At 54.7% G+C, this 13402-nt stretch overlaps 1 protein-coding gene across 4 annotated transcripts in view; it reads left to right on the top strand.

Annotated features, from left to right (window-relative positions):
- The window catches only part of EPHB2 (EPH receptor B2), a 186734-nt gene that overhangs the window by 147464 nt on the left and 25868 nt on the right, over positions 1 to 13402 (top strand). The window contains exons 6-11 of one of the 4 annotated variants that reach the window (XM_032787632.2): positions 3472 to 3634; positions 3993 to 4101; positions 4494 to 4558; positions 8128 to 8250; positions 9336 to 9583; positions 10915 to 11130. In XM_032787632.2, the coding sequence (XP_032643523.1) occupies positions 3472 to 3634; positions 3993 to 4101; positions 4494 to 4558; positions 8128 to 8250; positions 9336 to 9583; positions 10915 to 11130 (924 nt within the window). Of the gene's footprint in view, positions 1 to 3471; positions 3635 to 3992; positions 4102 to 4490; positions 4607 to 8127; positions 8251 to 9335; positions 9584 to 10914; positions 11131 to 13402 lie in introns of all 4 variants that reach the window. The other 3 variants (XM_032787630.2, XM_032787631.2, XM_032787628.2) reach the window with 3 other exon arrangements.

Genomic DNA, 13402 nt, shown 5'->3' with positions numbered 1-13402 from the left:
TGGAAAATGGGGGTTTCCAATGGAAAAGCTTAGGGCCCCTTAACAGACAGACTCTGGACTCCATAGGGAGTTAAGAGAAGCAGAGGCCAGAAAGCCTTTCTCCAAGCCAGGCTGGCGTTAGGTGCAGGTTCTTTTGCATTTCCTGTCAGTATCACACAGGGAAAGGACAAAGAATAATGGAAGAACAGTTGGGCTTTTCAGAAAGACGCTAGCCTGGCAGTTGTTTGGCAGCCAGTTGTCAGCCCTGTACAGACACTTCTGGAGGTGTGTCTGCGCTGCCCTCGGGGTGTGATTGCAGCTCTCCCAGCTAGCTGTAATCCAGCTGACACGGATAGCAAAGCAGTGAAGCCCAGGCTAGCTGCACAAATAATTCTCAGGGGTCCAGGAGGGCTCGTCCAGCCCCTATTGCAGCCAGTGCTGCTGTGGCTTCACTGCTGGCACAATTAAAACTAGCCCAGCTTTGCCTGCCCAAGCAGCACTCGCACGCTGGTACTGCAGTGCCGGCACACCGCGTGTCAGCGGTGCACGTGCATTGGTAAAACCAGGCTGCAGGATGGGACGCTGGGCCCAGGGCAGTGAAAGCAGAAGTGCAATCCATTTGTTCACTGGAAGGACCAGGGAGCTCTGCTGTATGTTCACATACTAATCCCAACATCCCCAGGGCTGAAGAAGACCAGTCTTGGGGGGTAGTGGGGCTTGCCCAAGCCTGTGACACATGAGGCTTGTTGAGAACCACATCTCCCCCAAGCCAAGGCCAGGAAAGAAACGGGGAGGCATTTCTAAGTCATTCCATGTTACCTGGGCAGCTCTGGAGCGGGGCTGGGCTGGGGAAAACAGTGTAAACTCATGAAGTACTTGTTGCAAAAGGTGATGGACAGAACACTGACACTGGGCTGGTTCCAGCCCCCATTGTGTGAGGAGGTGGAGGTGAGGGGGACCTAGATCCCGCCCGCGATTCCACGGTGCTGCCCACGTTTCAAAGCCTGCAGCATCGGACAGGAAGGACACTGCCCTAGGTAATGGCCTAGCTGGCCCTGCTTGGGGACGGTCCCCTGGAGCTGACGATTCTCCCTTACTTGTCTGCTGGACTGATTCCTCCTAGGAAGAATGTTCTTCATTCCCTACCGAGTGAGCTGGTCTAGCTCCTCCTTGCTGCTGCCAGTCCCGCCCCCAGATGTTAGTAACCCCACCTTCTGTGCAGCGCAGAGTCCCGAAATGCCTGAAGGCAACGCTGGCCTGACCAATGGAAAGCAGGTTCAAGAGAGAGGGTTTTGCCTCTGGACGGGAGGTCTGATGCCCATTCCCTGCAGACCAGGTGCTGTTGAGGCTATGAGTGGCTTCTGCCCAGCACCCAGATGTCTTGCATGAGGCGCCCAGAGCACCGGATTAAATAGTGTCGTAAAGCAGCTCGCAGGCTGGTTGGCTGCTCCATTTCCTGAAGGGGTAGATTAACCTGGCAAGTGCAACATTTGAATTTGGCCTTTGCTGATCAAAAGGACCTGCCTCTCCAATGTATTTATACAGCCTGCACGTAACCCCCAAACGAGTCCCAGTGCCACAGTGGAACAGAGGAGAAGCGCATACTTGTGGAGATTAGCACACCTCTCACAATGCCCTAACAGCCCAGTTACCCCAGGATACCCACTGCACTGGTCGTGCACCTACTGGGAGTGGAAAGGTTCAGAGGTACAGCCCTCAAAACTCCATTAGCAACAGCATGTTCATGGAGAGCCCCGCCCGGGTTATAACAGCCCGTACCGTGTTGGAAGATTGTTACCAGGTCCCCGCTTAATCTTCCTTTCTCAGAACTAGACAAGCCCAGAAGCTTTCCTCATAGGCCTGGCTTTCTAAACCTGGTCCATATCTGCCTTAAAATGTGGTGCCCAGAACTGGACACAGGACTCCAGCTGAGGCCTCACCAGTGCTGACTAGAGTGGGTCAGTTGTTTCCTGTATCTGACATACGTTGCTCCTGTTGATACACCTTAGCGTGATAGTAACCTTTTTAGCAACTCCATCACACTGTTGACTCCTAGTCAGTTTGTGATCCATTATAATCCCCAGATCATTTTCAGCAGCACGACTGCCTAGCCACCTGCTCCCCATTTTGGAGCTGCACATTTGATTTTCCTTCCTAAGTGAAGCACTGCGCACTTGTCTTTATAAAATTTCATCTTGTTGATTTCAGATCAATTCTCCAATTTGTCATGGCTGTTTTGAATCCTAATCCTGTCCTCCAAAGTGCTTGCAACCCCTCCCAGCATAGTGTCATCCACAAATTTTATAAGCATACTCAAGTCATTAATGAAAATATTGAGTAGCATGACACCCAGTACAGATCCCTGTAGAACCTAGGGTGACCAGATATTCAGGCCTTTTTCTTATGTAGGCACCAGTTACCCCCATCCCCTGTCCCAATTTTTCACACTTGCTGTCTAGTCACCCTAGTAGGACCCAACAAGAAACACCCTCCCCAGTCCCACATGGAGAGGATGGGAGTGGGAATGGCAGTGGGTAAGATGGGGAAGGGGTAGAGACAGGGGGTGGGTAGGCCGTGGAAGGGATGGAGATGGGGACGTAAGTGCAGAGAAGGATGATCCTTCACACTTGTACGGAATGAGGAGCATGGTTCATTCACAGCAGAAGAGTCATTATCTCCATCCAAATTCAGCTTTTGCTACAGGTGGGTCCCCCATGCAACAGGCAATTTCCATTTCTATACCAAGTGGGACCCTGGTGCAAACCCCAGGAGTGGGAGACCTGCAGAAGCAGAGACTTTATTGCTCCCCTCTAGGTGAACGGGAAAACTGAAGGAGCTTAAATGGGAACCTGCCCCAAGGGCTAGAGCCAAACAGTTGGAGCCTGTGTAACTGCTCAGCTGGCCCCACTCCAGCAGGAGACTGCTGGGCCTTGTGCAGGCACTAATGGTCCTCGTGCTCTTCACAGCATCTTGACGCTCATGTCTGTCTCATTAGCCAGTGTATGTCTTGTTATTCACACTCTTCAGCACTGGGGGATGTGCTTCCTCACTAAGCAGGCTATATTCCGCTGGGTTGTTTTGGTAGGATTCCTTAAAAGTTCCAGGGGCTAATAGGGAAAAGGAAGAGAAACCAAAGCGGGGGGGCAGATGGCCTGACTGTGGAAGCGTGGACTTTGCAGCACCATATTTGCCCCCCAGATCTCTCCTTCAAAGCGACGCTGAGCTCAGGCTGCCCTCCCAGCCACCCACCAGTAGAGGGACCAGCATTTAGATGTTTGTTTCTCTTGTCCTTCACTGCAGCCAATTCCTCCAACAGAGCTCTCCTGACCCTGGGTGTTGAGCAGCATGCTGGGAGCTGTTGCTTTGCACTGTTTCCCCCAGGTTCTCTGCTGGGCTCAGAAACGAGGAGCTGCTGCACTAAGTTCCTCATGCCTGAGAGGGGCCAGGGGCCTGGGCTCGGCTCTCTAACAGCGGGTGTTGTTTCCTTGGCAGGATCTGAGTGAATTCAATGCCACAGCAGTGAAGAGCCCCACCAACACCATGACTGTGCAGAACCTTAAAGCCGGCACCATCTACGTCTTCCAGGTGCGGGCACGCACCGTAGCCGGCTACGGCCGCTACAGTGGCAAGATGTACTTCCAGACCATGACCGAAGGTGAGACAGGCAGGCAGGTCCCTCTGTATAAAGGGGCAGAGACCAGGATCAGGGCTTCTGCAGGGTGGGCTGGTGCCTTCTGCTGCAGGGCTGTGAATCCCCCCCCAAGCCTATCTGGCAGGGCTCAGGTGAGCAGACAAAGGGGGGTGGGCACAGAGGTTCTCCACGGGTTCCCACCAAGCTGGGACCCGCGAAGTGTGCTTTATTCCCCCCTCACCCATAGCCAGGGATGGGGCAGAAGACTCATGTTCTCTTTCCCCCTGTGCTGTGGGGAGCTGCATCCCCCACCCGCGTGTGAGCTTGACACCTGCGGGGCTCTCATGGCGCAGTAACAGGTTCTCTCCATCCTGTGTGCTAGCTGAGTACCAGACCAGTGTCCAGGAGAAGCTGCCGCTCATCATCGGCTCCTCCGCAGCGGGTCTGGTGTTCCTCATTGCCGTGGTCGTGATCATCATTGTGTGCAACAGGTGGGTTACTGGTGAGCGTGCCACGCACCACCCAGGGACAGCCCCACCACGCTCGGCCTGGCATGGCCCACGCTGCTCGGTCTGGGGTGGTGGGAGAGGTGGAGGGTGACAGGACATGTGGGGTGGGGGAGGCGAGAGGCAGAGGGCAGATGGGGGTGGGGGAGGTAAGGGGAGAGGGCAGGTGAGGGTGGAGGTGAGGGATGGGGGAGGTGTGGGGAGAGAGCAGATGGGGGAGGTGAGGGCAGATGGGGACGGGGGGCATAGAGGGTGGAGGTTATTGGGACTGTGTGGGCATGGTGGGACGGTGCTGACATGCCCCATGCTTGGAGCACCCTGCCCTGCTGTGCCCATCCCTTCCCTGACCCTCTCAGTGCTCGCTTTCCTTTCAGAAGACGGGGCTTCGAGCGAGCCGACTCCGAGTACACTGACAAGCTACAACACTATACCAGTGGCCACAGTACGTACCGCACACCCGTGCCTGGCCTGGGGGTCCATTCCTTCTTCGGTTCGTTCTCTCATTCGCTCTTTCCCTGTGTAGAGTATGAAAAACCCACTGGGCCCAGCCAGGCTCCGGGCCCTTAGTCTGAACAGGAAGGCCCCCCGATGGAGGCTAGTCTTGCTGGAAACACCCTCACCTCCCTCCCAGTCAGTTACCTGGGAAATGGGGCATCATGGAGCCAGAGGGTCACTTTAAGGAGCCATTTGGGGAGTCTTCACCATGAGCCCGACTTTTTAATTTAGGGACGAAACTTAATCTGGAATTTATCTTGCAAATTTATAGTTCATAGCATGAAATTAATGGCTCAGCATGCTCCGTATACTCTAGAATCCCACCCCATCTAGAGCATCCTCTAGAACTCTGACGTCCTCAGAGAGCATTCTCTAGAACCCTACCCTCACCCAATTGTAGATCCCCAACCCCCCCTCACCCCACTTCTTCTAGAGCCCCACTCCACCTTACTGGGCATCCTCTAGAACCTCACTCCACCTTGCTGGGCATCCTCTAGAAACACCCACACACACACACTTCACTGTGTGCCCTCTAGAAACCCCCTCCTCATTGTGCGTCCTCTAGAACCCAATCCCTTTTCGCTTTGAATCCTCTAGAACCCCACCCTGCTGCATTGCACATCCTCTAGAGCCCCATCCCTTCTCCCTGTGTGTCCTGTAGAACCCCATCCCACTTAAATGTGTATCCTCTAGAACCCCATTCACTCCCTTGCTGTGCATCTTCTAGGACAGAGGTGGGCAAACTATGGCCCATGGGCCAGATGCAGCCCACGAGCTGTTTTAAGCCGGCCTGTGAGCTCCCGCTTGGGAGCGGGGTCTGGGGCTTGCCCTGCTCCAGCACTCCAACCAGGACGCAGGGTCAGGGCTGCTCCACACAGCTCCCAGAAGCCGCAGCATGGCCCTGCTCTGGCTCCTACACACTCCAATGGGAGCTGCAGGGGCAGTGCCTGTGGATGTGGCAGTTTGCAGAACCACCTGGCCACGCCTCTGCATAGGAGCCGGAGAAGGGACATGCCACTGCTTCTGGTTGCCGCTTGAGGTAAGCACCACTCGGAGCCTGCACCCCTGAGCCTCTCCCCATGCCTCAATCCCCTGCCCCAGCCCTGATCCCCCTTCCACTCTCAAAACTCCTCAGTCCCAGCCCAGAGCACCCTCCTACACCCCAAAATTCTCATCCCCAAGGCCCGCACCCCCTCCCACACCCCAACCCCTATTTTGTGAGCATTCATGGCCCGCCACACAATTTCTGTTTCTTGATGTGGCCTCAGGCCAAAAAGTTTGCCAACTCCTGCTCTAGGGGGAAAGGAATAAGCTATACCAATATAAGGCATCTTTTTACCGGTATAATTGTGCCCACCCAGGGATTGTATCAGGACACCAGTTAAAAATTACACCCCTGACAACAGAGCTATGTCCACATAACTTACTAGTGTTGACCCGGCCTCATAGGGTGTACAAACCTGCATTCCCATTTCCAGCTAGCTGCTAGCAAAGATTGTCCCGTCTCATGGCTTGGCTGGCCTTAATGAGTTAATGTCTGCACAGCCATTGAATGAGCTCCAGTGTTGTTGTTGTTATTGTGCTGTTGTAACTGTGATTGTCACTTTGCCAACCAATAAGAACCCCAGGCACTGCTCAGTGTCCCAGCCGTGCCACCCTAGGGGCGCATGTGTCAGAAACCCCTGAAGCGCCGTACAGCCTTCACACACCCTCAGCTCGCACTCTGGAGAGAATGGCCTTCCTTGCATCCTGGCTCGCTGGCCAGTTCCCATCCGCTGCACATACCCAGTACTGGCGCTTCTGGCTCTGGTGCTCTCATGAGCTCCATGCTGGGCCCCACTGCACGCTCTGCTCTAGGAGCAGCCCGAGTTCTGTGGCAGGCTAGGACACAGCCGGTGAAAGGCTCTGGGGAGCAGAGCCAGGTCTCTGCTAACAAGTGGGAAGCACAGTGCTCAGTGTTGGCCTCCCAGCCCACAGCAATGAGTCCAATGTGCAGTCAAAGCTAGTGGTGAGTTCCAGACCAGCTCCTGCCTGTGTGTTCTGCTCCGTCTGGCAGGGGGAGCTTGGCTCTTGCAACTGCCGTGGTGTCTGCAGCCTCCAGGCCTGGCTGTGTCTGGGACCAGCGTTGGGTCCCTCCGCTCTCTGGGTAGTTATCTGTGGGGAGGCAGTGGGGGCAGGGCACCAGAGTGGATTCTGCATCTCCCTGGCTCTGCCACTGATTTGCTGTGTGGCCTTCAGTAAGTCACTTAGACCAGCATCTTCATAGGTGGGGCTGTGAGGTTGGGAGCCCAAGTGCATACTGACGTGGCAACATAAAAGTGCCTAGCTAGTCAGACCTAGGTGCTAGGCATCTCTGGCTCCCGTTGCCTGAGCTACTGGAGGTTTGCCCAGGGAGGCTGAGAGCAGAATCTGGCAGCTTGCCCTCTCAGGCTGGTGTGCTGGCCAGCATCTGGATTCCCCCATATTAAGCTCCAAAATGACAGTGCTCCGGGGGGGTGGATCCCAGGCTCAGGTTCTGCGGCCTTGGTCACTGCGATGGCTGTCTCGCTGTAGCAGAGCTGGGCCTGAGGTCCATAATACCTGAATCCCGAGGGTGCTCTGGGCATAAGAACATAAGAACAGCCGTACCGGGTCAGACCAAAGGTCCATCTAGCCCAGTATCCTGTCTACCGACAGTGGCCAATGCCAGGTCCCCCAGAGGGAGTGAACCTAACAGGTAACAATCAAGTGATCTCTCTCCTGCCGTCCATCTCCACCCTCTGACGAACAGAGGCTAGGGACACCATTCCTTACCCATTCTGGCTAATAGCCATTGATGGACTTAACCACCATGAATTTATCCAGTTCCCTTTTAAACCCTGTTATAGTCCGGCCTTCACAGCCTCCTCAGGCAAGGAGTTCCACTTGACTGTGCGCTGCATGAAGAAGAACTTCCTTTTATTTGTTTTAAACCTGCTGCCCATTAATTTCATTTGGTGACCCCTAGTTCTTGTATTATGGGAATAAGTAAATAACTTTTCTTTATCTCTGGCAGTCTCTGAAGTGCCATTGCTCTCTCTGGGGAAGCCAGGGGGTTGAGTCAGGATGTGTCTGCTGCCCGAGCTGCAGGAGCATTTATTGTGGAGGAATTGTACCTAATGTTTTCGTTGTTTGCAAGTAGTTCCTTTGGTCTAGGACCCAGCCTCCTCCGTGGCGGCTGAGCCCTGTGTTCAGGAGGGGCCTGCTGACGGGGCTCTGTGCTCAGCCAGCGAGAAGCTCTGCTTAGATCATGTGTTTCCCATGAATGCCACATGCCTCTCTCCTGCACATGCTCCCACTGTCTGCAGGGTTCAGAGCCTGCCCCTTGCTACAGCAGCATCTCTCTTGCGTGCACATGCACGCGCACACACACACACCCCCACCCACCGGATACACACATGCAAACAGGCATGCACGGGTTCTTCCTTTCTTCTTGCTGTCTGGCTGTCATCCCGGGTGCCTCTGTGTGTCTGACTCTCTCCCTCCACCCATTTGCAGTGACTCCTGGAATGAAGATTTACATTGACCCCTTCACCTATGAAGACCCCAATGAGGCCGTCCGGGAATTTGCAAAGGAAATTGACATCTCTTGTGTCAAAATTGAGCAGGTGATCGGAGCAGGTAGGCTGGGCCAGGTTGGGCTGGGCTCTCCATCAGCCCCACAGCCTCCTCACGGTAGCCATGCCCAGGGGCTAAGAAGGAGCTTGCTGAGCAGCTTTCACCAGTGAGACAGGGGAACTAGCTGCGGCCAGTAAGAGAGGGATGGGGCCAGCCCCTGTATGTCCTGCTCGATGGGGTGCCCAAGCTCACCACCAAGCTGCCTGTGTCAGCTGGCACTGGGTGGTCTGCGGGCAGCACACTCAGCCCCGCAAGGCAGGGACACCTCACTGCGCTCTTGAATGTTCACGCCTAGCTGCCTGGCCCAGAGGGAGCAGGATTTAGTGCTCCTCAGCTGGAAGGATACCTGGGCTGGCACAAAACAAAGGGGGAACAGCGGTGAGATTCCAGATGAACTGAGCCGTCCCCAGAAAAGAGGTGGGCAGGTATTATGTGGGTCCAGTGTGCTTGGGTGGTGTGCATGGGCCAGTGTGCAAGGAGGTGTGTGTTTGAGTAGGATGTGTGGGGGGCTGGGTGCATGGGAGAGGGGTGCATGGGGCTGGGTGCGTGCGGGGTGTGGGGCTGGATGCGTGGGGGTGCACGGGGCTGTGTACATGGGAGGCGGGTGCTTGAGGCTGTGTACATGGGAGGGGGTACGTGGGGTTGGATGCGTGGGAGGGGGGGTGCATGGAGCTGGGTGCGTGGCAGGGCAGTGCATGGGGCTGAGTGCATAGAGGGGGATGCTTGGGGCTGGGTGCATAGAGAGGGGTGCTTGGGGCTGGGTGCGTGGGAGGGTGGTGTCTGAGGCTGGGTGTGTGGAAGGGGGGTGCATGGGGCTGGGTGCATAGAGGGGGGTGCATGAGAGTGGGGTGCGTGGGGCTGGGTGCGTGGAGGATTGGTGTGTTTGGTGAAGTGGGAGCAGCAGGGCCCCACGCAGAGGGTCTGAGCAGCAGGCAGAGCCATGGGGGGAGCAGCAGGGCCCCACACAGAGGGTCTGAGTGGCAGGCAGAGCCGTGGGAGGAGCAGCAGGGCCCACGCAGAGGGTCTGAGTGGCAGGCAGAGCCGTGGGGGGAGCAGCAGTTTGTAACCTGGGCTCTCTTGCACCTCAGGGGAATTTGGGGAAGTGTGCAGTGGGCACCTCAAGCTGCCTGGCAAGAGAGAGATCTTTGTGGCCATCAAAACGCTGAAGTCGGGTTACACGGAGAAGCAGAGACGGGACTTCCTGAGTGAGGCCAGCATCATGGGGCAGTTCGACCACCCCAACGTTATCCACCTGGAGGGGGTGGTCACCAAGAGCGCCCCTGTCATGATCATCACCGAGTTCATGGAGAATGGCTCCCTGGACTCCTTCCTCCGGGTACGAGGTGCTGGGAAGGGCAGTGGCAGAGGGGATGCTGGGACCAGGGGGGAGGCAGCAAGCGGGGCCCAGCCCTTGGTGACTCACCTCTTCCTATGGCAGGTGCTACACCCGTCCAGACCAGCAGCATTCAGCCTGCAGGCGGAGAGCCACCACCCTGTGCGCAAAAGGCTCTGCCTCAGGGCTGTGCACGCAGACCAAGGGCAAATACTGCTTGCACGCTGTGCACACACATTTCACACATACACATGCAGCACTTCACTCACAGGTGGGACACACGTTTCAGATTCACTCAGGGTCAGACATCGGAGTTCTGAGCCCCTCGCGGTTTCCCTGGGGACACTGACGCCCAGCCTCTTGTGGGGCCCAACCACAACTGGGAACATCCTGTGTCAATTAATACAGTATAGGCCCTACACAAACACGTCTTCCAGGACACAGACATTGGTGCCAGGTTGCAGCCTACTAAATAAACTTGGTGAGGAACAGATGCCCAGTGTCTGTCTACACTGCACTTCACCACCGTGTTGGCAGCCTGGATTAGATAACTTGGGTTACAACATGACAAACCTCCAGTGCAGACATCCACACACACACTGCACACCAAGGCACGCAAGGGCACATGTGCACACACTGCCTGCCAGTGCGCATGCGCTCACACACACACACACAGTGCACAGGTCACACACACGGTCAAGGTGAAATCCTGGCTCTGTTGAAGTCAATGGAAGTTTTGCCATTAACTTGTATAGGGGCAGGATATCACCCTCAATCCACTCGAGCTAAACTTTTGTGTGTCTCAGCTCGAGGGGGATAATTCATTGTGCTGAAAGGAATAACCCACGTAGCTGAGTGAGAGTCTAGTGCCCGAATCCTGCTGTGCAAGATGCATCTCTGTATGAGAGCAGCTCCCTGAGATCACAGCTCTGAAGGGGGCGTGTCCCTCCTCCCCTTGCCCTCTCTCCCCCGTCAGGGAATTGTTGGCTGTGGAAAGTTCTCTGTGGTGCTTAACTTGAGAATGCTGCGATTGTTGGGCAGGAATAGGGGTGACAAGGTGCCCCTGAGCTTTGTAGGCTCATTTCTGTGTCAGAGCACCAGGGCCTACAGCCCCTGTCATAGGCAGCGACACCAGGCCTCTTATTCCAGCAGAAATGGCTGACGAGTCTCCTTTGATTGTGTGAGAGCAGCTGAGTTCTAGTCCTGAGTGCTGCTGACTCCTGTGTGACTATAGGCAAGTCATTCCGCGTCTGCATGCCTCTTTCCCTGGCCTCATGTCGGAGTGAAGTGCAAACCCACTCATCCCATATAGACTTTTCCTGTCTCCCCCTAAGCAAAACGATGGGCAGTTCACGGTGATCCAGCTGGTGGGCATGCTGCGAGGCATCGCCGCGGGCATGAAGTACCTGGCAGACATGAACTACGTGCACCGGGACCTGGCTGCTCGCAACATCCTGGTCAACAGCAACCTGGTCTGCAAGGTGTCCGACTTCGGCCTGTCCCGCTTCCTGGAGGATGACACCTCAGATCCCACCTACACCAGCGCGCTGGTAAAGCTCCCATCTCCAGAGCGGGAGGGGAGGGGAGGAGACGTGGAGGTGATGAAGAGGGAGGGAGAGAGTGAGAGGAACATGGTGGGGGAGGGGGGGCAGTTGGCGAGCCTTCGTGCTGTTGGTGGTGAGCCGGTTAGACTCAGCTCATTCCGGTCGGTGTGAGCACTCTCCAAAGGATGCCGCCCACAGGTCCTGCATGCAGGAAAAGGGCAGAAGGGCTCAGACATTAAAAGCCATGAAATGAGAGCCAGGCAGAGCCACAGGGAAGGGTCCTGCACCCGGTGGGGATTCATTAATATCGGGTTGAGAATAAGCCCCCTCTGTTTCACACACATACTCCCAAGACGGGGATGATGCATTTTGTCTGACAGAACAACCCAGGCCGCATGGTCAGGGTGCACAGCAGGGCAGAGCTAATGGCTCACAGGAATGCCAGGGTGAGTGGCGGGGTGGAGCTGGCGGTAGGGAGGTCTTCCGTAACAGTTGTGTAAGAAGATTCTGGAATCCTAGAATTTCCCGTTCGGTTTCTGTCTTTGCTTTCTGGTTCTCCACCTTGCTGTCCCAACTGTTCACGAGGCCACACGCGTCAGTGCACATCCCTGCCAGTAGCTAATGCCCTAGAATGACAGGCTCTCATTTCATGGCTTTGAAATGTATGAAACTCAGTGCCGATAAGAAATCCCTCAGTAACAAACCATGAGCTTCTTCGAAGGATGGCTGCTTCTGCATAACGTGGGGAAACCCATGACAGAAGAGTATTCATCGAATCACAGACATGGAGGGCTGGAAGGGTCCTCAAGGGGTCATCTGGTCCCACCCACTGTGGTGAGTCAGGGCCAAATATACCTAGACCACCCCAGACAGGTGTTTGTCCAACCTGTTCTTACAGACCTCCAATGATGAGGATTCCACAGCCTCCCTTGGAAGGCTGTTCCAACGCTTAACTATCCTTACAGGCTACCTCTACTCTACAAGCTAAGGGTGTGATTCCCTGTTCACACAGACATATTTGTGCTACCTGTCATCGAGCTAGAGCACTAAAAACAGTGTAGCCATGGGAGCACACGGAGCATGGCACGTCTAGCTGTGCCAAGTGCAAACTCATCTGAACCCTGTGGGTATATCTGGGCATGGCTAGCCCGTGCCGCTGCTCGCTGCTGCCCATGCTGTCATGGTTAGCGCAGCATATCAGTGAGAGTTAGCGTGAGCGTGTCTACATGAGCTGGGGCACACATCAGCTCCAGGTGTAGACGTACTCAGTGTTAGAAAGCTTTTCCCTAATCACTGACCTGAGTCTACCTTGCTGCAGATTAAGCCCATTACTTCTTGTCCTAGCTAGAGTGGACATGGAGCTCAGCTGATTCCCATCCTCTTTATAAAAGCCCTGAACATATTTGAAGACTCCTCTCAGGTCCCCCCTCCGTCTTTTTTTCTCATGACTAAACATGCCCAACTTTTTGAACCTCTCCTCGTAGGTCAGGTTTTCTGAACTTTGACCATTTTTGTTGTTCTCCCCCAGACTCTCTTCAGTTTCTCCCCATCTTTCCTAAAATGCGGTGCCCCAGAACTAGACACGGGACTCCAGCTGAGGCTAGGGTGACCAGATGTCTCGATTTTATAGGGACAGTCCTGATATTTGGGGCTTTTCCCTATATAGCCTCCTATTACCCCCCCCCCCCCCGGTCCTGATTTTTCACACATGCTGTCTGGTCACCCTAGCTGAGGCCTCACCAGTGCCAATTACAGCGGGACAATTACCTTCCGTGTCTTACAGACAACACTCCTATTAATGTACCTCAGCATGATATTCGCCTCTTTAGCAACTGCATCACACTGTTGACTCATATTCAGTTTGTCGTCCGCTGTAACCCCCAGATCCATTTCAGCAGTACTAACAGCCAGGTAGTTATTCCCCATTTTGTAGCTATGCATTTGATTTTAACTTCCTAAGTGAAGTCCTGTGCACCTGTCTTTATTACATTTCATATTATATTTGTTGATTTCAGACCAATTCTCTAGTTTATCAAGGCTGTTTTGAATTCTAATCCTGCCCTCCAAAGTGCTTGCAGCCCTTCCCACCTGCACGTCACAAATTGTATAAGAATATTCTCCATCCGAGTCTCATAGACTCAATAGACTTTAGGGTCAGAAGGGACCAATATGATCATCTAGTCTGACCTCCTGCACAAAGCAGGCCACAGAATCCTACCCATTGACTTCAATAACAAACCCCTAACCTATGTCTGAGTTATTGAAGTCTTCAAATTGT

This window comes from Chelonoidis abingdonii, chromosome 23 (genome assembly GCF_003597395.2).
Source record: "Chelonoidis abingdonii isolate Lonesome George chromosome 23, CheloAbing_2.0, whole genome shotgun sequence".
Lineage (NCBI taxonomy): Eukaryota > Metazoa > Chordata > Testudines > Testudinidae > Chelonoidis > Chelonoidis abingdonii.
The sequence above is the reverse complement of the archived record's forward strand: the minus strand, read 5'-3'. Positions and strand labels throughout refer to the sequence as shown.